Here is a 26,059-nt window from a genome sequence, read left to right as displayed (position 1 = left end):
CCAATATGCTCACCACGTACCAGCTATCAGTGGGGAGGAGAGCAGAGGGATGAAGCCAGTTCATAGATGGGGTTTATTAGGAAGCCATGATTGGTAAGGGCCAATGGGAAATGTGGCCAGGACACTGGGTTAACACCCCTACTGTTTTCGAGAAACACCCTGGCATTTTAAATTACCACAGAGAGTCGGGACCTTGGTTTTAGGTCTCATCGGAAGGACGGCGCCTTTTTACAGTACAGTGACCCTGTCACTATACTGTGGTCTTAGGACCCACACAGACCGCAGGGTGAGTGTTCCCTATTTGCCCCACTAACACCTCTTCCAGCAGTTTTTTCCACACATACATATGTTCAGTGGGCTCCCAGTTGTGAGTTGCAGGGTAATATGGGTTCTGGATGAGAGCAAGGAATATCCTTGTTTAGAATAATACACCAAAAAGAGCCCGACTGCCGAATGTTAACCACACTTTCATAAAGGTACCTATAGTGTATCATGGACACAAGGGACTTGTATGAGGGACCTGTGTGCAATTTGTGAAGAAAGTTTGAGTGAATCATGTGCTGATTAAGATTTTTGGAAGCCTAATTTCACCTGTCCCAAATATTGTTATGGGAACTTTCTTACCCTGTAATCTAATTTACCACACACAGATTAGACATACAGTAGAGAATTAAGCCTGCCTAAATTCAATGGCAAAACAGAAACATTATATGATAGATACGTCCAAACTTCATATCGGAGAGGAATAAGTAGCGCTTGAATGAATAAACAGTAGGTGAAAGGCAATAATGGAAAGCTAGAAATTAACAACAGTGTAAACAAACTTCTGCCTGGAGTGGAGTAGGTAAAAACATGGGCACAGTAACCTCAACTGGGCAAGTATGTCCATATTGCCCTTTTTCTTTCAAACAATTGTTTCACAGCGTACCAGAGGAATTTGAAAGTAAACTTGGTGGCTTTTGCATTCCCTGGGCGTGTGATCTCCATATATTCTGTGTGCCTTTTGCATGCTCCAGTCACACTTTATCAAAACTGGACACCACGTAGGGACTGCTTTTTCAAGTCTCAGGCCTCTGGTTGGTTCACAATGTAGTTGTTGTTAGCTGGGAGCAGTCTTTTGGCTCAGTAAACGTGCGTTCTAGATTCTTCAGTTTTGTGTTCAGTACCTTTATTCAAACAAGACCAGGTCCAATTTGTAGAGTAACTGCTGAATAGTTGACTTTGAGCCCATAACTATGACAGAAATTTGCTAATTCACCTTTGCCTTCCCTCTTTTTGTTACACGCTGCGTCTGATGTTCCCATTGACACTGTCCATTTAAGTTGGTTCAGACGAATCGAAGGCTTTCTGCCTTTTTTTTAAATGGTGAAGAATCCGCCTCTTTTGCCTGGCTGCCTTTTTGGATGGATTTTACACTAAAATCAAATGTACAGTAAAGCTCTGTAAACCCATTTCACTGACCTAAATACTTGGCATAAATTGAAGCATTTTTGCTCAAAAAAATCTGTGGCATTGGATTTATGGAGTTGCTCAAAAGGCAAAGAAATGGAACTTGTAAGTGAGAGGTAGGAGTGTACAACTTCTTTTCTCTAATTTAGGTGGTAATCTAGTTGGCAGTTTGAACGCTTGTGGATTCACTTCTTTCTCGTGAAAGAAAGGGTGGTGAAAAGACAAAACCTGATTTTGAATGATTTTCAAAACTTCCAAGATAAATCCTAGAAGGATACATACATACATAAAAGTGGTCAAACAGGCTCAGAACAGGTTAAACTCTTTTCTTCATGTAGTCTGGGATCTTAAAATCAATATGGGGTTTGTAAGTCAGATTTTTCATAAGGTAGTAAAAGTATTGGTTTCTTCACATACTGCTAGGGTAGTTTTTAAGTCTTCTATGTGGCATCATAACTACTTATTGTATGAGTTAACACTATTGGGTACAGTATGTGCTACAGCTTCAGCATCTCCCTGTACTCTGTCTGCTTAATGCTATAGAATCCAGGTTAAGCCCTGATCTGGTGAGCCTCCGTGCTGTAGTTTGCCCTCGAGAACTGCTATATTTTTTTTAGATAGAGTTTTTAGATTAAGGGGCTCGGGAAATAAAACTTTGTAATTATTTGTGTTTTTTATAAGGATCTCTTTCTTACAGAAATAAAACGACTGGTTAGCCAATGCTGATTTATTACTTCTACATGCCTAAAGGGCCAACATTTTCTGTCTTGTCATTGTTTTCAAAGTATGACTGGTCCTTAGAGAGTTTCCCTGGTGAATGAATTGGGAGGATCTGATGAGGTTTTCTTAAATGCTTTTAATAGTTTTGGTACTGTTTTGGGGAGGTATAGTTGTTCTGCAGGTTACAATCGTGAGAAGGAAAAGGTGTGTACACTGAGTTCTATACTGCAGTTAAAGGTATTAAAAAAATAATTATTACTTACATGTTAGTTTCCTTATTTATTTCCATATCCTTTTTAGTTTGGCCACTTTGTCCTAATTTAGATGGCCAATACTGCATTTGTATTCTGTACTTTGTTTTAACTCTCTATTTCTGTCTAATTCTATCTAAAACATAAATGTAAGTGAATGAGAGACATGGGGTCCTGTTTAAGATGTATTTTTTTGTTTTGGGTTTTGTTAGGCCGATGGGGCACACCCTTCAGGCTACAATAAACTAGTATGGCTGAAAGTCATACAACCAAGCTGAGCGTGAAAACAAAATGGCTTTGACGAACTATTGATTAGCAGAGATTTTGCTTGGCACCTCAGTCATACTAGAAACTATAGTAAGTATATATCATCCACGTGCCTTGTCTGCAACTCCAATTTCAACTCCAGGAATGAAGTAGAAAAGGACTCCTAGGGAATTATCATCAATTTAGCACAAGGGACAACTGTTATAGGGTGTAAAGGGTCCTCTGACTGCACCATAGAGTCCCTTTCGCTTATCAGGACGAAGCAACAGTATATCAAAGCCCTCCAGAGTTTTAGAGGGGTAATTCTGTTTCAGTTTCACTGACATTTGGAATTTGCTAGCAAACTGGGTTTTGATGAGTGTGGCCCCTCCCAAAACAGCACTTTAGTTATAGCAAACTCCCCCCCCCCCCCCCCCTTGTTTTTTCTGAAATATAACCTTGTCTGCCAAAGTACCTCACTTCTTCTGTTTTGGAATGGACCTGGGATAACTTCACTGACACACACCAGTGTGGCAGTGTGCCATGGTATCTGCTGAACAGAATGATCTGGAGGGGAAAAAAACTAGTCCTTTGACCATCATATTTTGCATTTTCTGTCATCATTTTGGGTAGGTTTGTATTTTGCTAAAGTGTGCAGCAGTCTTTATGCTTGCCATACCATTTCCTTGTGTGGTTACAGTATACTGATTGTAGAAAAGGTGATTTCATTCAAATTGAAATAGAAACGTGTGTTTTTGTTTGTTCCACTTGGTCACGATCTGCTTTCCTTAAAAAATGGAAAGATGTCGTGTGTTTTTAGGATAAAAAAATGTTCAACTCCTCAGCAATTCAACAACTGTATCTTGTTTTGATGCCTGTTGCACTCATTAACAGATTCCTTGATGGATCAATAAATATAATTGCATCACTCGTTTTGTTTAAATATGAGATTAAATATGAAAGTAAAGGAGATGTGAATTGAAATAAGTTCCCTTAAGAATGTCATAAGGGAATGCGTCAGCATACAACATTCTTATGCTTGGACTGGACTGAATGAAGTTTATAACTAGTTTCTAATGGCAGTACACGGGAAGATACAGTGATACAATATATTAAATACAATTACACATTCTTTCTCTTTTTATTAACTGATTATCTTCCCAAAAATCATAAGTAGTGCTTTCTGAAATGAATGTTGAGTAAACACAGAAGAGATCTAAATCAGCCTGTCAAATAAGTGTAGTTTATCAGTAAATATTTCCAGAAAGATACTTCTCCCGTTGAGTGTTTTAGCAAGTGAGAAACCATCCCACAAGGCAGGACTGAAAGCGCATGAACTAACCCCAACCTCAGACTAGACAGTCAGTCCACAAACTATTACAGCTAATATGTCAGTAGTGTTTAAGTCTCCTATTATGTATTGCTTGTACAATGCTATTGTAAGATAAGGTAAACTCAATTCCTATTTTCATATTTATACATTATTCATTCATTACGTTAATAATCCCACACAAAGTGAGCACTAGTTAAGACATATGATCTATTCTTGAGCAACACGCATTCAACTTCAGACATTTTTCCCATTTTTAATCGCTAACCACAGGTCTGTGTAACCAGTCATTGAATCCCCAAGATAAAGAGCAACAGTGTCTCTGGTGAAAAATCATGCTTTAAACTACAGCAGCAGATCTATAGAATGGAATGTCAGGTCATGTTGACATTGGGGTCCTTAAAGAATGGATTCAATTCAAGGGAGATTAGTTCAAAGGAATTTGAAGTTATTCTCTACATTTTTTAATGGTGTTCTATTCTTTTTCTTATACCTGTACCATTCTTTTTCTGACTGCAGTACCATTGATATGAAAGACTATGTAAATTACTCGGTGAGTTTGTTGCAAAATATAGGAAATGTCAAACTTTTGAGGCGTAGTGAAAACTCCTTCCAAGTCTGAAGGTTAGTGGGATGCCTGGTTATAGACTTGCCCTTGAAAACGCCATCTCTGAGAAATTTCCTTGACCTGTTTCAAGCTGACAAATGTATCTGATTTTAATGAATTTGTTGTGTCAAATCTGCCCAGCAGACCTCTAAGAGTGAACTTCTACCGGTTGTAGATAATTCAACTGTTTTGTGGCACTGCTTGCTACAATTCCAAAGTACTGGATAAAAAAAGGTGAGGAAATTAAAATCTCAGGAATTAATGCAGGTTTATTTCTTGGCTCTATGCACATGTGATAAATAAGGACATGGCAGTTTGAGGTTTAAGACTAAGGAAACAAAACTGTTTTCGCTTCCAAAAATGAATGCAAAGAGATTGCAGCCAGATTTCACGGTTATTATTTATCCTTTTAAAATTAATCTCTGTTCATGCCATTCACTGCAGCAGTTAGTTTTTATGAAGATTTGACATGTGGAATTTTTGCTTGTAATTGTTAATATAGCTGGCATTTTTCATTTCTGAACAAAATACAAAAAGAAATAGTTTGTTTTTAATGTATAGTGTTAACCAGCGCACCTAGTACTTAATATGCTGTTGAGAGTCGCTAGTATTGGTTATTTTCAGTCATGATTAATTCTATAAAGCAACAGACTTGCAGTTGAAGTATTTATAGACAACAAGAAAAATAATTATACATACAGTTGCAATGGTCATGTTCCAAATGATTATTAATGTAGTCTGTTTTAAATACATTTCCTAAAACTGAAACTGAATAACTAACAGATAAGCTAGTATTTCTATTGTTAAACTAACTTTAAAAAAAATGATTTTATTTTTAAAAAACTCATAAGGGCATTTTAAATGCTGTTTGAAAAACACCTTGCTTCTGTGCTTGTAGTCCATTAATGGTGTTTGTTTAAAGTTTTCAACAGGTAAACAAGGGCAAAGCCTAGCTAATGCCACAGGCAGAAATGCAAGTAGTGTCACCAAAGTCTAAATATTAGTGGAGCTGTGCCTTGTGACTGTCTCTTGTCAAGCTCCATCCAAGTGTTTTAAAGCTCTTTGCCACAGCTTGGTGACTCAGACCAGGCCTCATCAAACAGCCTGCTACTCTGCTGAGCTGTTGTCACACATGACAAAACCCTCATTAGCAAAGCAGGCAAATAAGGGCTTTTGTCAGATCTGTTTTGTTTGGCCTGTGAAAATTGGATATAATAGAAAAACACGCTAATGCAAGTTGTTTAAGATGTCATAAACCTCACAGTTAGGATATGTAAAATTTTAAGTCCTTGTGTATTTTTTTAATTATTTGCTCGTATTTTTTTCATCACAGAATGTATATTATTTTTATATATACAGTATATTGCAGCAATTTGACCTGAAATGTCTCTGTGCCCTTTGAAATTAAATATTCCCCTTTTATTACGAGCAATTATTTGTTTCATACCCTGTTCCACTTCTCAGTTTGTGGCAGATCACTACAGCTCTTGTCTTCATACATATGCGCATACTGTACTAGAGCTCCAGGTTTCTCCTGAGCAGTTTTAAATCATCTTAACCGACTATAAATAACCTACCCTTCAGACTATGGCAGCAGGCATTTTCTTTCATTTTTAGCCAACATTGAGAGTAACTGGGGGCTGTATTCTCTTAAATTTTTAAGCTTGACACAGTATCGATTCCCAATGCCTAATTAACATTTTCCATGCTGATGATTGAATGCTAATGTAGGCCATATTTAATGCTGCAGAACCTTTCTCCCTCCCCCAGTACTCTTAAGCTTAATGAGTGGAAAAATATGCATGTGTTTTTCCTTTTGTATATTACGTTTTAAAGTACTGAATTGTTTCTGTTTGATGTGTCTTTCTAGTAAACCTTCTTTCTAGTTTTTAAGAAAAAAAAACAGTGAGCACATTTGCTGTGATACCTTCCAGGTTATTTACATTAAAATGTCATCTTTGCCATTTAGATCATTAGTACAGTTCTATAGTTTGAAGGGGAAAGTATTAAACCTACCAATGTTATTGTGTAGCTATGCAAGTAGAAATGTGATGCATCAGAAGGAACCAAACAAGATTGCAAATTTGGCTTATCTGCAGATGCACATGTCTTATTGAGCTCTTGCACATTGTGCAGTGTTGTTAATTTTGCATCACCCACCCTCATCCACCTCTGTGAACATGGAAAGTAATATTTGCCACCAAGACTAAGTCATTATCATTATCTCATCACAGCCAAAACCCTGTGGGTCACACACATGCTACGCTGTGTAGTACAATGCCAATGACTTATTTATGTTTGAAGACTCCTTATATATTGGTTAAAAATGGCAATAATGATGCTGTTCAATTTACTTATGTAACTAAAATTACATTACGCGTGTGGGGCATTGCTCCCTAAGTTACACTAATATACTGTATAAGAAAGAGTTACCTCTGAAAAAGGCATACATGAGCAAAAACAGTAACCAGATACAAGTGCATGAACGAGCTGGGTTACAGTAGGTTACGTCCGACACTTAATGTGCCTGGAGTAATCAGAGAGCAGAGAATGCCAACATCACGGAATCAAGAGGGCTAGTGTCTGCTAAATATAAAGGCAGGGATGATGATAGCCTTGTAATAGACTAGTAAGCCTGTGTAGTCCTTGGCAGCACTGTTAAAGAACAGGTCAATGACCTGACAGTGGGACCGGAGTCGTGATATTCAATCTGTTCATACAGTAAACTTTCAGATGAAGGCAGGAGGAATGCAGGCTTTCCATTGGTCCACTTTGTTTTGAACTTATGACACTTGCTGTGGTGGAGGTGTGTGTTAGACAGGTGTCTTAGTACGGTTGTGTAGTTCTGTTGTTGTTGATTCTGTCCTTAAGTGCTACAGTGAATTTTTGCCCCATGCTAAGTCGAGAGTGCTCCAGCTAATATACCGGCAGATCCTCTATAAACACTTTAAACACCATAGTTTTGAACACAGGAACCACAGGAACTGTAATATTGGGTTGATTTTTTTTTTTCCCAGTGCAGGTTCTGTCCTTATCTTGCTGCAGAAGTAGTGGATCTTGAATCTGTGAATCTTAAGGCGTGCGTGCTTTTGTCAAGCTGTTTGTCATGTCAGATTTGAGCTGTACGTCCTGGAAGACATTTGGGAACTTGGAGGCTGTGCAGCTGTATTTGATCGTTGTCATTTTGACTGTTTACTGGTGCAGACAAATGGGGTTTCCTTGAACACAACAGATGGTGCAAGGCTTCATCACTTGTTTATTTTCCTATTTTTAAATACTTTTTTAGAGAGCCTGATTAATTGTTCTAAAGAGTTAGACAGAGCAGCATTTTTCATGCTATTTTGTCTTACATTTGGAAACTTTAACATACCTTTATTAAAAAAAACACTCATACCAAAAACCTTTCTTCTGAAAACCAAATTCTAGGTTTAGTTTTCTTGTTTTCTTTTGTTGGGTTTATAATGTATCCTTTAAGGGGTGAGTCCTGTTTGTGAAGACTGACGAATGGTTGTGACTGTTGCCTAAGAATTTTCACTGAACTCTTCAGTTATCTTTTAAGCTTGTATGTGTTGCATGGAAAGTGATATAGTGTTAAAAGCAATAATAACCTGATTTTTTTTTTTACCTTTGAAAACCTAACACGGAATTCTGAAAAGAAGCTCTTCATTCATCCATGCATTTTCTAACTATTTTATCCAGTACAGGGTTGCAGGGGAGTTGGAGCCTATCCCAGCAACCAACAGGTGCCTACAGGACAGGATACACCCTGGACAGGATACCAGTCCATCGCGGGGCACACAGACAGAAAAACACTCAGGGCCAACATACCTACTCCACACAGATAGCACCCAAGGACTAGAATTGACCCCACGGCCCCAGCACTGCAGCAATGCTAACCACTGCTCCGCCATGACACCCCCAAGATCATAATGATTATGACAAATTCTTATTAAATTATTCCCCCTTTTTAAGTTAGGATATACAGTATATAAAGCTTGTTTTGAATTGCATACATGTCGAAGGCACCTCTGACAGCACGAACTCAGATAGGCCTGGATCTAACAACTTGAACAGGTGGCTTTCATGTATGTACTCAAAAGGGCAAAAGCTTTTTTGAGGTTTCACCTCAGCCTGAGATGATCCTCAGTGATTAGAACTCAGAGCTCCTGTTAAAAATGCGATTTGCGAGCTCAGTGGTTTACTGGGTAAAGGTGCTTGCTCAGAGCCCTGTAATCCCACGCTGTGCTGCATGATGGTGTTCCTCAAGCCGTAGTGCAGAACTGGCTTAGTGCCACATTGATTGGAATTGATTTGTCAGGGGAACCTCAGCTCAGGGGGCACCTGTTGGCACTGTTGTCAGTGACGGTAGTATCACGTCTTCGGTTGGTACGAACACTCCTGTGGGCACGAGGCTGGCAAATGTGCTTTCACAGAGGAACGCTTGCTCGTTTTTTACACTGGTGCTGGTACGAGGCTAGTAGAGATGAGCTGTGTTGATTCACAATTAGCACTGCCAAATGCCAAAAAATGGCAGTATTGACAGTGTTGGTGATCCCATTTTAAAAAAAAGTCATTTGTCTAGTACTTTGTTGTTACAATTATTCTGTTTTTACCCCAGTGTAAGAATAAGATAGGGTATGTGAATCTTATGTTGATTTATATTAATCTTGATATTAGAGATCTAAGGAAGCAGGCAAGGCTGGCATTCCCAATGGAGTGCACGGCTGGAATGATCCAAAACGATAATGAGCATATGTGATTTATTCATTTTGCAGGATTTTAGTGTTTTCTCTTTCTGTATGAGAATAAAGTGGTGTATGTCCAAAGTCCGTTTTAACATCCATGTGCCTGAATTCCAGGATTTTGGTGATTCTGTGTCTTAGCAGTGTATTCTGTTTAAACCAAGGGTGTCAGAGAACCTAGCATCATCCTCTGGTTTTTGTTCCAACCTGAGCTCTGGGTTACACTGGGTCTAATTAGTTAATGCGCTGCAAAATAGCTCTGAGGTGTTTTATAAGTAACTATCTTTTAATGAAGTGTTTTGAGTAATCAAGTGTAAAATAATAAATATGCCATAATGTATATGTCTGACTGATAAAATAATTAGGTTAATTATCTAATTGACTGTTCATGTTGGAAGAGCAGCATTAGATCCAGTAGATCCTTCAGGATGCGAGTTTAAAAACCCTGGTTTATACCATGAGGAGACAGTATTGTAATTTGTCAATGAAGCTGGTTTAAACAGGAATCAAGAATGAAAGTCTTTTCAATCGCAGTGTTTGGTAAGTTGAAAGCTGCAAAAATAACTCGGTGAATTACTCCCCCTCTGAAAAGATGATTCATGAATAGATCATTACTGTAACAATTTTGATTTGTTTGTGCGTTTCAGCTTCCTGAAGTTGGTAAATCTCTGTTCCGACAAAAGAAGCAGTGCAGGTTGTACAAGTGTTTGATCCAGTCAGATGGAGCCCTATTTTGAGATCTTTCTGGGTTGTTACATTCTGCCAAGCATGCTGCAAATTTGCTGTCAAAAATAGGATATTTTGAATTTCCTCTCCCCATCACCGGCAATGATTCAGAGTTAAAAGGAAAATAAATTGCTGTCAAACAGTCAGAGGAAGGGATCTCTGTAGACACATTTTGGCATCAGGTTTGCCTGCTCTTGAGTGTGCACTGACCTACGTATTTAAATCCGATAGCTCGTTTTCCCATCAGCTGGCCTCTCCACACTGAAGCATGTAACTCATACCTTATCTTTTTTTGACCAGGAAGGCCTTCTTGGCTGCCAGCTGCTCATTAAATTGTGGTTGTGTTTTTGCCAGTGTAGAAATCTACACCCTCTGCTGGGGTGTGACGAGACTTGGTCTGTCATTATCTAAAAGCAAAAGACAAATGGAATGTAGAGGTAACATAAAGCCATCTGGTGTCTGCACTGCGAAAGCGTTTTCTGCGTTCTGTTCAAGTTTTGAATATCTTGCTGGAATTTCCGTGCATTTTTCTGCAGTGAGGTCTCAATCCAGACCTTAGAAATGCCCCCAAAAAACTTTCCACATCTCACCGTTGTTTGGAAAATGAACGGCAATCTTAAGAAGAATGTGTGTAACTCGCAGTTTGATTTGCTGCATCACATCTTGATGGAGACCTGGTGGGTTTCTCCTGGTGAGCAGCTATCTGAGTGGGGCTGACCACAAGAGGCATGTTTGTCTTTTTTTTTCTGCCGCAGGTATAATTTTGCATATGCTCATAACAAGCAGATACTGTGCTTAAAAGCTTAAAGTCAGGCAGTTGTATTTTGATATTTTGTCACTTGTTTTCTTACCGTCTTATTGAAAAATGACAACACTTAACATCTTCGCATAAAATGAACGTTTCGTACCCCACTTAGCATGCAAAGAATGAAGAGCAGCTTATAAAATTCCTTGCATACAATTCAAGAGTTTGGTATTTAAACAACATTTGTAGTACCTTAATCACTTGACACAGCTGTGTTTTTCATAGTTTGGATACCTCTTAAGGTATTTTATGTCCTGGAGTTTTGCAAGTCAGTGTTCATCAGGTTTGCAGTATGTTAATCAAAAGGAAGGAAATGGAAAATACCATCAGCAAAAGGCTACATACAATTGTATATCAGAAGTCAGTGTTTCTGTTTGAATTTATTAGCTTAATGGAAATGGAATTTAAGTGTTTTTGGCCAGTGGATCACGAGTGATCTTTTACATATTGTACTGTTTTGATTCTGTGCAATAATTCATTTTGTATAGGACCTTTTCTGTCTAGTGTGTTGTCCCATGTACTTAACTGCAAATGTTAAAGCATACAGATTACAAGTATAGTAAAATAATTAAACTACAGCTGAACATCTTTAGGCAAATTAAATTTAACTGGAAACCAGCAATATGTGACCTATTTTGGTAGGTAATTAAAAATGTGTGTAAGAGATTTACAGCTTCGTAAACTGCCTTATCCTTTTTTTTTTTATCCTGCAAGATACATGCTTTTATCCTGCAAGATACATGTAAGCTGTTTTTTTTTTTACAGCACAGAAATTCAGATATTTTCATGTTACACCTGAATTGTACATTGTAAATACCTCCACAGGGACTCTATTTAGAAGCTAGATAAACACCTCCACACAGAGTTTGTCATTGGCCAAGTCCATGATGAAGGTGATACAGTAAACTTACAAGACACCATTATCAGCATTAAATTTTATTAACAGTACTCTTAAATAGTCTTGGAATATAGTATTCATTAACATTCATTGTAATTCATTGTTTATAATTAGACTTACCTTTGTATATATCTGTATTTTGCAATGCCATTTCTGTATAGATTGGAATTTCCTACGAACTGAATGCTATTCATTTGTTTTTATTCATCCAATTTTCAGTGTGGTCAACTGTATATCATGGTACTGCCATTTTAATTATCCAGCCTGTCTTGTGTGAAACAGTATACCAATATAGCTGTCCTTATTATGGACAGATGTAATTTGTCCAGCTTGAATTTTTACTGATTAAAGACTGGAAAAAATGGACAGGACGATGTTGACTTCTTTTAGCAAAGTTACATTTACATCCAAGATCCTGCATGAAAGTTTCCAATGAGTTTTTACCTTAGATAGGACAGCACTGTTGAACAGCAATGCAAAAATTAATTAAAGGAGTTGCCTTTTTTTTTTTAATCGGTAAACCACGTGTTCAGTTTAGTTCTGATAGAACATAAGTGATGCATTTACACAGTCAGCAGAGAAAGAAAGTTCAGAGAGAGGCCTTGTTATGAGGAGGACATGAAAAACATTAAGAGAAGGAGCAAAGCCATTTGAATTATATTAAACAACCGCTTTAATTATTAAAGAAATGTACCTGATTTCATTCAGCAGAGAAGTAACTTGACTGTATTATTACACACAAGTGGTTCATGGATGTTGAATTAACAAAAACTGATGTGCAAGCCATTAGATAGTGTGAACAGGCCAAAAATGGTAGTCCATGATTTTCACAGAGTGAGTGAAATGTAAAAACAGCCCTTTATTTGTTTTTTTTTCCACACATGCACAGTTATGTGCTTAAATCCAGCTCCTCAAGCATTACATTGTTTTGAGACCTCTCATAATGCTGGTTTGTAACTACCAGGCACTCATAAACTGAGTTTTAGTGTGTTAATCTCTTTGAAAAATAATCTCCCATCTCTAGCTGCAGTAAAAAGAGACGTTTTCAAAACCTTCATCTGTGTGTTTTTTTTATCATTCTTTCTAATGCTAGATTTTGTATTGTGCAAAAGAAAAGAATAGTGCTTTTTATTCTTTTCTCACGTTCATGTTTACACACATTTATATGTTCTTGCGGTCTCTGAAATATCAAAAAGGTTTTTTTTTAATAAACTAGCTGGAGAATCTGTCTGATTGGACTGATGAGGAATAAGAAATCTCGCATGTTCTCCCAGTGCCATTTTGGAAGGAGCTAAAGTTACTGGCATATTTCTGTCAAACGCAAAAACCCAACCATGTGTTTGTGTCTGTTACAAAATTGTCATATAAACGCATTGGAAACAGTCCTAATGTGAACAATTAAATATGCATACGATTTCCATATTCTATGTGTTAGCTTAGGGATGTCAAACACCTTACAGTTTACAATGCTGTTGACATTTCTGTATAAAAATGAATTGCTGTAATCACTTGTGCGTTACTGGTATTTTAGGATTATAGACTGAAATGAGTTCCGTGAGTCCTTGGTTTAATAAGCAACTGTGATCCACTAATCCACTTTCACTCCGTTTATATGGTAACGAAGTGTGATCAACTAAATAACATTATGTAAATAATTCAGAAATCTGCACTGTCAGTGGTAAAAATGCTCTGGTGTTTTTATTACATAAATCAGTCCCTGCATTTTTCATTTAGATAGGTTAAAGCACCATTTAGTGGTTGAGACTATTTTGTGATTTATTATACAAGAAATGAAAGAAAGCTCCACGATGAACATGGATTCAATATCTTCTGTCTCAAAGAGCGGAGAATGTGCAGTGTTTAAAAAAAGCTTATGAATATGTATGTATCTTTTCGGCAATAAACATAAATACGGTAAGAAGGATATGTATGAACCATTGTCATTCCAGCCCGGAAAGTATTCTTTTGTTCAATGTAAACTTTAAAGAAACAACTGCTTTAAAGCAGTTCAGAAGCTGCATTGTGGAAGATTTTAATCTTCCACAATCTAAAAGCCTTTAGTTCTTTAGGTGTTAGAATATTTATGTTAAACTCGTTTTTTATGCTAATTAAGTTGCACCAATATTTGTCCTCTGTATGCGTGGACTAAAACAGTCTCTGCACTATAGACATCATCATCATGCAGCCATCTCCTTTTGTATCGGTTTAAAAACAGGCTCCTGTCATAGTATTTAATGGGGAAAAAAAGGGTTTTTGGTTCCCATGGATTGAATTATTTTTTTCTCCTGCCAGCATCCCATTTAGAGCAGGCATTCATGAGACTGGGAAAGAAGAGTGACAGGCACTTGGCTTGCAGGATGCTTTTGCATTTTTTTTAACTGTTAGGATCTCTTTCGTCCCACAGTCCGAAGACATAATGATAGGTTAATTGGCTTCTGGGGAAATTGACCCTAGTAACAGTGAGTGTCTGTGTGTGTGCCCTGCAAGGGGCTGGTGTCCCATCCAGGGTGTACTCCTCCATGCGGCCATTGCTTGCCATGATAGTCTCTGGCTCCCCCACGATCATGAATTAGAAGAAGCAGTTCTAATGGATAGAAGATCTGTTCTTCTCAAATATTATGATGATAAGATGCATTAGGTACACGAGTGTCTGTAGTGGGGGTGATAAAGTGTATTTCCCATGGGGTTTTTTTCTGAGTCCCTGTTAATATTGCTTTTACGTCTATCTATTAGATCCCTCAAATATGGCGACAAAGGACCAGAACAGATTGGAACTTTGATACTCCCAGCTAGTTGCATATTACAGCTTGTGCTTGACTCTGTTTGGCAGAAGGAAGAATCCACTGGCAAACAAAGAGCTAATGATCCAAATGATCTGAAATTGGGGAACTACCAATTGACATTTTGGGCCTAAGGTAGATTTAGTGTATTAATGTAGTTTAATTTAACAGGAAGATGCATCTTGGCTGAGACTGTAAGCAAAGATCAAGAATTCATCTCAGTGAAATAACTACAGGAGGACCTCCAACCCTGCTGCTGGAGAACCCCAGTCCAGCAGCTTTTGTAGCTAACCATTAATAGTTTTAGTCTTAAAATAATTGCATTATGATCAAGTTAGCAGGTGATGTATTAACTTATTATATTGGGTATCATTTGTGACTTAAAGGGGAACTGCAACAATATTTATATTATATATATATTATTTATATTATATATAATATTATATTTATATATATAATCTATTCCAAATTGCTTGTTTTCATATTCATCTAATTTCAGCTAAAGTCCTTGGTTTTTTTTATGCCAGACCTGCAAGGCTAATCTCTAAACAAAAAAAAACAGTAATCTTCTGAAACATGTTAATTCCACACTGTGTTCAAGTAAGAATTCAGAACCCATTGCTGTAACTTTGGTATAATTCATGCTTTACTAAAGAAGGATTTCGTACATATACAGCTTGCTGTAACTATTTTCATTTCATTTCATTTTTTCTCTTTTCACATCGTCATTAGATTATCTGGTTGCCTTTTTTATCTAATGTGACTACCTGTTTATATCACTGGGCATTTCACTGAATCTTATTTCAGTCAAGTATCTTGTCCAGGAGTACAATAGCAGCTTACCCTGACCCCCAGGGGTTTAAGTTTTTAACCAAATTCATATCCCTCGCCTCTACACGATCCTGCTGCCTGCTCACAGGTTCACCTGTTTGAATTGTTCAGAAGTGTAAAGGCAGTAAAGTTAAACTGTTTGTCTGCTTCTTAGTCTCTTTCTGCTTCAATGAAGAGTTGTATGTTGTAGTAGATTTACAACTCCTTATGTCACTTTAAAAGCAACACAAAAATCAGATAAGATCACTTTATTAGCCATTTACAATTTCTGGCATTAGGAATTTGTCTTTTCGCATACCCCAGCTTTCTCTCCATGAGACACACAGAGGTGGGGAGAGAGAAGCTTGAAGTCAGAGCGCAGGGTCAATCATTTATACGGCGCCCCTGGAGCAGTTGGGGTTAAGGGCCTTGCTCAGGGGCCCAACAGAGTAGGATTCCTCTGCCGGCTGCGAGATTTGAACCAGCAACCTTCCAGCCACAGGCGTAGATCCTTAACCAGAGAGCCACCGCTCTGCCCACAAAATTATTAAAGACTCAATTTCTTCCTCTTCTAAAGAGAGGCCACACCTTTCTTAATAAAATCCAGGTGGCCGGGTTGACTTTGTGGTTCGGTGATGCATGTTCCCCTACACACAGTTACTGGTGGCTCCGTTTTGCTTTCCTATTGGCCCACCTTCTGTTTATTGTGCTTTCAACAAAAGGAGATGTAAACGAATGTTTTTTCCGCTAACTTTGGCGCCTGTTTCTCTCCTTCCCTGGCCTGTGGCTCTGCAGATTAATCGGCCGCTCGATGGGGATCTTCCGAGGAGCTCCCACTGGTGTCGCCTCCCCTCCACTCCGCCGCCTGCCTTCCCTCTTCAGGACCTCTTCCACAGAAATCATGAAACTCGTATTAACTGAATGGCAATTAATATGGATTTTCATTAATTGTAGTAGACAGTAAAGCCCATGACGAAGCCATATGTTATTGCATGTCCTTACCAAATACCTGTCTGTGCTCAGACACACGCCTGCGAAAGCCTCTTGAGAACCCCCAAGGAATGTCTTCACACTTCGCCACACTTCTGGAGAATTGATCACCAGGAAGGGGACAAAGACAAAGGAACTAAGTGCAATCGAAGACAAACCGCCAATCAGTCGTATTAAAGGAACAAAGCTGTATCGTTTGGGTTGTTTGTTTGTTTGTTTTTTTAATGCTGACAAGCATGGCGCCCCAGAACGCTGACTCGGATACTATGCAAGTTGAGAATGTCGCCGTGGCCCCGGTGAAAAAGCAGGGCAGCGGCGGGAGAGAGGTGGAAAGCCAGGATGAATCGGTGAGCGAGGGCTCTATAGACCGGATCCCCATGCGGCGCTGGGTGATGCACGGCGCCGTGATGTTCGGACGGGAATTCTGCTACGCCATGGAGACTGCCCTCGTCACACCCGTACTGCTGCAAATTGGTAAGCCGTCCTCCCTCTGTTCTCCGTGTACAGCTGCAGGCTAGAGCTGCAGGGTCATCTGTAGCTCCTTTGCATGAACCTTGGATAGTTATTCTTCCTATTTACTCCCATTTATAAGGCAAGAGGTGACAAGCGAATCAGTTGATATGACATGGCCTCAAACGACACCATTTTTCCCCAAGTGCTCTGTTCCGTAGTTTCTATGTTCTCAATCTTCCTTTCCAGTGCTTCGCACATTATTTTTATTCCTCACTGTAGTAATTAGCTTACTAAATGTACAATGCATTTTGTTGTAGCAAATGTAATGGATATTAGGACTGAATTTGATTTAATGATGATGCCACGGCAGAGGACATTTATGGCAAAACAAGTTCTCATGAATCTGTAGTTCACTGTGGTTCATTTAAGCATTTCCCAGTGCGCACAAATAATGGGATCTAATTGTTTAATTTTAACTGTAAGACTATTCAGCTGGAAAGAGTAAGATTTTTGCGTTTGTGTAGGAAAATTGTCAAGCTTTTCATGACCTTAAGATTTCAAAGCCCTAACTGTTTTGAGTACTGTATATTTGTTTTCTTAAGGCACATAAAGATATCAAAGAATGGTAAGATGATGCTAAAAATAAATTGAATACCAAAAAAGGAAAATGGAAAGTTCACCAGATAGACAAAACCTTTTTTGTTTTTCAAGCAGAACTGCAATTCTCAGTCTCGGATTTCTAAGCCAAGAGAATGTCGCTGAGCGCCAGAAATTGAATGTTTGCTTTTTGTTTACTTTTAAATGGAACTATTTCATGTTTATTCTTTTGCAAAAGTAAAAATGCTGCAGTTGACTTAAACCTAATGTTAAGCATAGCCTTCCAAGATTAACCAGTATCCATTATGAGATAATGTTTTGTCTCTGTAAGTTAGGGTTTATGTATACAGTATTTATAGCTCTATATGGGTCATTGCATGCTGCACAAATCTCTACAGCAAAAGCAGCAGACCGAGGAGATTTGCATTTATAATCAGTTTGAAAAAAACGACACTGAACTCCACTACCTGCAGTACCTGTGATAATGCTGTCTTGAATAGTGTAGACTTGCAATTTTTCAGATGTTTGCAGTTTACAACTTATATAACATTGCAGCATAAACTGGGCCAATGAATTTGTATCTACCCTAAAATGCCAGTTTGTTTCGGAATATACAGCTTACAAACAAAATTACATACAAGCATAGATCAGACATTACATCTTTCTTTGTCCTGATTTGTTTAAATCTGGGTGTTGAGAGCAGTAATCTGAGACCTTATAAAGACAATAAAATTAAAATATTCATCCATGGCTTCCAAGAAGCTTAACCAGTAATTGTGAAGGTGGAGAAATGGGAAATTTTATTATAGGGAAATTCTGCAAAACATTGAAGGACATTTGGCCTATCGAACTCGTTTTTTTTAAAGCTTATTGATCTTTTGTTATCCAGTCATTTCTGGAAAGAAGCAAAGCTCTTGACATCATCAACATGGCTGGGTGGCTGGTTCCAAAATTGCACATTGTTTTGTATAATAATAATAATTGCTTACACTTACAGTATATACTGTAGCGCTTTTCTGGACACTCCACTCAAAGCCCTTTACAGGAAATGGGGACTCCCCTCCACCAACACCAATGTACAGCCCCCACCTGGATGATGTAACAGTAGCCATAGTGCGCCAGAACATTCACCACACATCAGCTATCATTGGGGATGAGTATAAAGTATAGGTTCTTGTATTCCATTTTGAATTACCGTCGTTACCATTCTGGTTCATTCTTAAGGCTTGATTCTTTAGAAGCCTATGGGATGCAAGAAATACTTGATCAGGTACCCTCTTTGTCTTCTCTGTTCAAAGCTAACAAAAGTCATTTTCTTAGTCTGTCAGTGTAGGGCATCGTTTTTAAATTCCAGTATCTGTCTGGTCTCTCTTGCCTGCACTCCACAGTATACTGTTTGAGACATTTCTTGCCCACTTCCCCTTAAAAGCCATCTCGGACGTTAAAAGAAGTTTTTATTTCATGCGCATGGAAAGCGAAACACACAGAGATGCTCAGTGTATATTTCTCAAAGTAATTAAAGTAATTAAACAAAGTAATTAAACTAGAACAGTCCTTAAATATTTGTCTGTTCCCTTGACTTACAAGATTGGCAGTGTTCCAAAATCATGCACATCTTCTGACTTCCCTATTTGCTAAAGATAACTTCTTTTAGTAACATTTTTTACTTAGGTATAGAATAGGTATAGAACAGGATAGAATTATATAGTAGCCCTTGTGTCCAACGTTCTTCCAATCCAGTTCCAAATGTCCACCTTATGAAATATTGCATCTTCTGCAGGAAACGTGTGTACAAAGTTCACAGAGACCCTCTCAATAATACTAAACGAAGTCATTGTAAAATCTTGACATATCCCCGATACAAAATTCTATGCTATTAACTGTACTGTATATACCAACCTCCCATTAAATATCCTTTCCAACTTCTCTCTGTATCGTTCCAGTTTAAGTACATGTGAAGCTGAACTTCCGATTTCTGCAGTGTCTGTTCAGTGTAGTTAACCAACTTTAACAAAATCTAGATGATGGAAATACACCAGGAAAAGTGTATTAGTCATGCTAATGCATGTTTATGATGCTAATACAACCGTCTTAGTCATGCTAATACAGTTCCCTGTGTTACCACATCAATTCCTGTCTAACGAGCTGTTTTCTTCCACTGCTTCCCCCTAAGGATGTTTATTGTCTCCAATACTCTTTGTTCTGTATACAAATGACTTTAAAAGTTCCACTGAAGACACACAATTAAACTTGCAGACGACTCTGTTATTGTTAGTTTCTTGCGAGCAGATGAGACGGGGGAAGGGGCCAGGTGAAGATGAGGTTGCCACTTGGTGTGAAACTTGAAAATGTTGAATGTCTCTAATACCAAAGACAAGGCAATTGATTTCAGGATAAATCCTCAGTCCTCCACTTAAAACTGCAGGAGCGAATAAGTGGAAATAGACAAATATAAGTATCTGGGGACTGTTCTGGACTGCAGGTTAAATTTTGAGACAAACATTAATAATTAATAATAATAATTGCTTACACTTATATAGCGCTTTTCTGGACACTCCACTCAAAGCTCTTTACAGGTAATGGGGATCCCCTCCACCACCACCAATGTGCAGCCCCACCTGGATGATGCGACGGCAGCCATAGTGCGCCTGAACGCTCACCACACATCAGCTATCAGTGGGGAGGAGAACAGAGTAATGTAGCCAATTCATAGAGGGGGATTATTAGGAAGCCATGATTGGTAAGGGCCAATGGGAAATTTGGCCAGGACGCTGGGGTTACACCCCTACTCTTTTCGAGAAACGCTCTGGAATTTTTAATAACCACAGAGAGTCAGGACCTCGGTTTTATATCTCATCCGAAGGACGGCGCCTGTTTACAGTATAGTGTCCCCATCACTATACTGGGGCATTAGGACCCACATGGACCGCAGGGTGAGCGCCCCCTGCTGGCCCCACGAACACCTCTTCCAGCAGCAACCTTAGTTTTTCCCAGGAGGTCTCCCATCCAGGTACTGACCAGGCTCACACCTGCTGAGCTTCACTGGGTTGCCAGTTGTGAGTTGCAGAGTGATATGGCTGTGCATATTCCATTCTAGTGGCCTCTTCACACATTGTTTAACAAATTCCAATTACTCTCCTCAGATATAGATTTCCGTATTTAACAACAAACAGGTCTTCTCATTTATACCAGTGGCTATAACCTTGATCAATACACTGCTATAAAATATGTGTTTGTTTTTGTGTATACTGCTTTAAAGAGAGACTCTCTATCTTTGTTCTCTATCCAATAACTGAGTCCATTTCCATATTTATTTGAATATCACTTAAAACTCTTTAAATGTTTTATTCCATGCTGAAAGGAGAAGAAAGAAAATGCAACATTTCGGCTGTGGAGCCTTCTTCAGGTGTAAGAAGTCTTGATTCACCAGAAGAAACCTCCACAGCCGAAACATTGCTTGCATTCTTCTCTTTTCAGCATGGAATAAACCTATTACTTGTTCCTTTACAGCCTACGCATGCTGATGCAGCTACCCACCTGAATTCCTTAAATACTTATTGAAATAGGGAGGAGAGTTAGCTGCAAAGGAACAGGTGGTAATCACACTGGAGGCTGATGTTGGCTGTTAATGGCTTGGGTGACGGGCCTCTCAATGCAGTTGGAAGGATATCTCCCATCAACTGAAAAAAGAAACACATTTTCGGGACCTGCTTTTGGGCATTGACAAGACCCTTTATTCGGACACTTTCTCACCTGCCGTACACGTTCTGACCTGCTTTCTTTCCTTCTCCTTTGAGTCACATGCCTGTACCCTTTCTCTTCCACATAGTAAAGTAGCTCCCCACTTGATCCACTGTTCTATTGACCTTTTCCACAATGTTGCATGCAAGACTCTGATTTATTCATATATAATTACGGTAATCCCTCGTTATTAGAGCGTAATTCGTTCCTTGAAAACAGCTTGTAATGGGAAAACTTATATAACGTTAATTAAATTCCCATTACTTCCCATGTTACCTCTGTTGATTGCAAAACTTATACATTTTCCCTCCAGCACCCAAACTGTATCTTAATTCAGCACAAAACTGTACTTTAGTAGAAAAACAATAAGATAGCTTGCTAATTATTTGACTATCATGCTTAAAACAATGCATAAACAATATGTAGAAAAACAGTAGCACTCCAGCTTATGTACAGTACAGCATTTACATACCTTAGCTACAGTCATTAGTAAATGCATAAACATTAGGTACTGTCCTGTACTTGATTTAACACGCACATGCCTTTATAATAAAAAGTTTAAAATATATTAAAGAATAAAAAGGAGCTTTCTCATCTGAGAATATGCAAGAAGACACTCTGCAATGTTTAACGACAGCACAGCTTGTAAGAGGGAAAATCTCTTTTGAAATCTGTTAAATGAAAAGGCTGGCAGGAATGACTATATTGCATATAAACAAAAACCCATATGGCAGTTGTTCATATACTGAGGGGACTTGGTTTGATTTTGTAGCCTACTGTAATTTAAAAATGGATCCTAGTTTAGCAGTTCCAAATCCTGGCTAAATCATTAGTAGACTGACCAGATTCCCCCAAGGTGGTAGTACACAGTTTTTATGAACAAAGGGAGACCTTCAAACAGGCAGAATATCATTGCCTTGCTGCACAACAGCTAACACTTTGACTTGGCAGGTGTGGGTAAGCCAGTAAGGTCAGTGAGAGCCTTATTGTTGGTGGAAATGCACTGAAGGCAGTGAAATTCACACTAAATGGAACTCAAATGTATTTTTTTCATTTCAGGTAATGGTTTAGACAAAACCCTGTACTGTTCACCTTGTGCCAAAAGAGTGCACCACTGCAGATTCTGCAGATGTTTTAATGGTCTTTAAGCTGCCACAGGTTTTGTACAACAGAGAAATGTATCGAATAATAACAATGGAAATAATAAGATCTTTCAGCTAGACTTGGAACATGCGAGTCTTTTCAACCTTTTATAATGATTAATTGCCAGGGGGACAGATTCCAGATAATAACCAAAGCTTTGCTCAGTGTATTTTATAAAGATAGGTACTGTGTAGAATTCTCATTAACTATAAAATGACTTAAGCACAATCTTTCTAGTGTAAAGGTTAATAGTCTGATTGAAGTCATTTCTGTAAAGCTAGCTTTGTCTAACTGCTATAGAAAACCCTTGCTAAACTTAACCCAGCAGGTTCCTGTCTTGGAACTGTGGTAAATATTTTACAAAAGCTGGTACAGTCTTTAATTATAGACAAATTAAGTGTTACTGTAAGTATGCAAGTCATTGATAATGTCCAGGTGGTCGTTATTTTTCTCTGGAAAACAGATGAATCGGGAGTTGACTGTGACTGTAGACAGCATCAGATTAGAAAGGATTCCCTGGACAGTCTTTCCCAAAAGAACCACTTTTGTACCATAACCTTGGTTGAGATTGAATGTCAGAGACCTGCCAGATTGATTCTGTTATACCTTTGTGTCTTGAAATAGGCTGAAAAAGGACATCTCAGATCTAGACTTAAACAAAACGCATCCAGTTGGGATACAGTGTGCAATTGAATCACACAAACCGTATTACAGAAAATGTTGTTTAATGTCTTTCAAGTCAGGATAATGGAGCATCTCTGCTTCTTTGCCCTTCCCTGACAGTTCTAAATGGGCTTTAGCGGCATCTGTGAAATTGGATCTGTTTTACTTTATTGCTGGTAATGTGCGATAAGCCTGCAGACTATAGCTGCCATTCAGTATAGTTGGGGAAAAAAGATGAAGACTTGTATTTACACACAAAAACCTCAGTACTGCTACAATCGTGAGATTAAAAACAAATGTTTTCCTTTAAGCTTTCTTGTTTAAGCTGTATTCTATAGATACAAATCATGCAATATCAGATTTAAGGAATAAAGTGCAGTAATATGATCAGTTTAGGCGCTCATTTGGAAAAGAGACTGTAGTGTATGGAACGTTAGCCAATAGTAATTCATATTAAAAGTGTTCCTATGCACTTAGAAATAAATATTGCACGTTTTTTGAAAAGCCATTTTAAATGAAAGTTCAGTCACTTCAGGGATGAGAAATCCATGTTCTCCTTTGAACCTTGTAATATAATTTGAATGTGATATGACTTGACACGAAAAGAAAGCAAAAACAAAAATTATTTTTGTTATTCATCTTGTAATTTGTACAGCTTGGTACACTGTTGTTGCTCCTTGTTTTCTTTACTGAGCATGTGTGTTTTTCTGAACAGCTGTATATTTAGATTGATGTGTATGCTGTTAATATAAAGAAGCCAGATTTGAAATCAGTCAAGGTTTAGTTTTTAGTGTTGCATAAATCTGTAATGGAGAAGTTCATTGAGCGCAGCCTGCACTACTTCCCTCTTCCAGAGTTATCAACCTGGTGCCCTTCCAATCCATTCCCCGAGAGATTTTTACAACAAGCTACTGAAGTGTTGTATTTATCTTGCTGATTAGCAGGTAATTTAGGAGCAGGTGTATAAAGATTTGAGAATGGAGCAGATTGGAAGGGCCATAAACTGAGTAACCCTCCTTATTTTGTCCTAAAGAAAAAGCATTATGTGGACAATACAGTTGCAGTTTAATTATAATGAGAGACCACTTATTTCTTACTTTGGATCTTCTCGTCAAATACTGTATCTGTTGATAAGCATAAATCTTTATTGTAGTAATTACATTTAATCGCCACAGCTTGTCTTGCTTTCACAGTAAAACTCTGCTGGTTATGTCTAGGAACTAAATAATCTCTAATCCTATCCAAGTATAGCAGTCAATATCTTGAGTTTGTAAAACTTACTCAAACTTCATAGCAGTCACTTTGTCTCTCTTTGAGAGATTTAGCAAGCTTCCAAATTTCATTTTTTGATCATGCTGATGTTTTATGAAGTTCAAAATAGTGAACTTCTGAGGTACTCAAGGAAGAGCTGCTTGTAGCAGCTCCATTTTCTAACTGCTTCTTCCAATTCAGGATCACAGGGAATCTAGAGCCTATCCCAGCAAGCAGGGGGCACACGTCAGAGTACACCCAGGATGGGACGACATGCACAACAGGGCCATTTTCCCTAGAAGCCAGTTAACCTGCCAGTGTGTGTCTGGAATATGGGTGGAAACCGCAGCACCTGGAGGAAAACGCACGTGAACACAGGGAGAACATACTGTACAATCTCCATGCACATAGCACTCCAGGTCCAGCATTGAACCTAGACCCTCAGTGCTGTGAGGCAGCTACGCTAACAAATGCGCCACTGAGCCACCTGCTTATAGAATGCTTAAACATTAAACAGACAAGGAGAATCATTACTTACTATAGAAGGAGGTCTGTGGACAGACATTATTCCACAGGGCCGTACTATTCCTGTAAGTAAACTGAGCAGTGCTGAGTGCGTGAGCCACCACACGTAGGCTGTTTCTTGTACTTGATAAACTGTATAAGGTCTATTCTTGGCTTTTTAGTGTTCAAAAGTCAGTGCAGTTAATGTAATTGTCTTGTTTCAGGCCTTATGATTTCGTAATGCTTCTTTTTACTGTCGAATCGTGCAGGCTTACAGTATGTTTGCCTCATGTCCTTGTGATTTATGTCTGGCCCAAGTCTGCTGTTAAGTGCAGGCTGTGTATATGCCCTACAGCTTTTCCTTGGCTAGTGAGTCAGAAGTGGAGTGACGGGTCAGTCCTGCAAGCAGAGTAAGAAAGCTACTAACGAGATGGCATCATTGTGGAATCCTGTTTATACTTTATGGTTATGATTTGGGGCATAACGTCCACGTCTGACTTGATTGGGATGGTATAGTTAGTGATGCTGAAAGTTTGTGCTCATAACTTTCCCATTTCAGTGATGATGAAACTGCAAACTGATTCTAGAGTTCTGTCCAGCTATCCTGTTACCACACTGTCCTTACTGACTTTTTTTCTAAACATACCGCTATATGTTTGACACTGGTCTGATCGATTTAAATCTTCCTCATCTTTGTGCTGTGTATTTGTTATGGAAGGCTTGATATTAGATTATCTGACAGTGAAGGTATGTATCAACGAGGGAATAAATTAAAAACAAAACAAAAGATTCATTCATGCTCAGACGTAGGCTATAGCCTTTCTGCATGGGAAGCTGTTTGTGCTGTCTCTCTATGGTGATAAGTGATAATCTGAGAAATTGAGTTGTTTAGAACATGTGTATATATATATGTAAGTGCAGAAGCAAAGGGAAAAGCAGTTAAATTTGTATAGACTTAAAGGGGAGCTGCAACACTTTTTATATTTTGGAGTTAGAAGAAATAGTCTGTGATTCAGAACTAGGCAACCAAATTTCAGGTGAGGTGAAGCAGCCCTATTAGATTAACTACCAGGCTTGTGAATAGATCTTCTTGAATCCAATAGAAATATTTCTCTAAACTTTGAGACAGTTTGTTTGAGACAAATTTGGAATTTGTAAAGTTGTGCAATACCGTCAATGAATTTTTTGTTGTTGCCCCTATATAATAACTGGTGCCAGAAATTAGGACTGCGGTTCCCCCTTAATAGCTCTTTCTATTAAAACACCTGCTAATTTTAACAGTGTTACTTATTTATTAGCAAGTTTGGGGAACTTTTACAAAGTAGTCAAGTCACAAGTTTCTTACATAAGGGA

The 26,059-nt window shown here is 38.4% G+C and overlaps 1 protein-coding gene across 2 annotated transcripts in view; it reads left to right on the top strand.

Moving 5' to 3' along the window:
- Positions 1–26,059, top strand: part of slc45a4a (solute carrier family 45 member 4a) — a 78,906-nt gene that overhangs the window by 12,324 nt on the left and 40,523 nt on the right. For both annotated transcript variants that reach the window (XM_088929282.1, XM_088929283.1), the window contains one exon: positions 16,160–16,828. In XM_088929282.1, coding sequence (XP_088785408.1) covers positions 16,579–16,828 — 250 coding nt within the window. In that variant the 5' untranslated portion in view covers positions 16,160–16,578. The remainder of the gene's footprint in view (positions 1–16,159; positions 16,829–26,059) is intronic.

The sequence above is a fragment of the Atractosteus spatula genome, chromosome 12, assembly GCF_055471065.1.
Source record: "Atractosteus spatula isolate fAtrSpa1 chromosome 12, fAtrSpa1.hap1, whole genome shotgun sequence".
Taxonomy (NCBI): Eukaryota; Metazoa; Chordata; class Actinopteri; order Semionotiformes; family Lepisosteidae; genus Atractosteus; species Atractosteus spatula.
The sequence above is the reverse complement of the archived record's forward strand: the minus strand, read 5'-3'. Positions and strand labels throughout refer to the sequence as shown.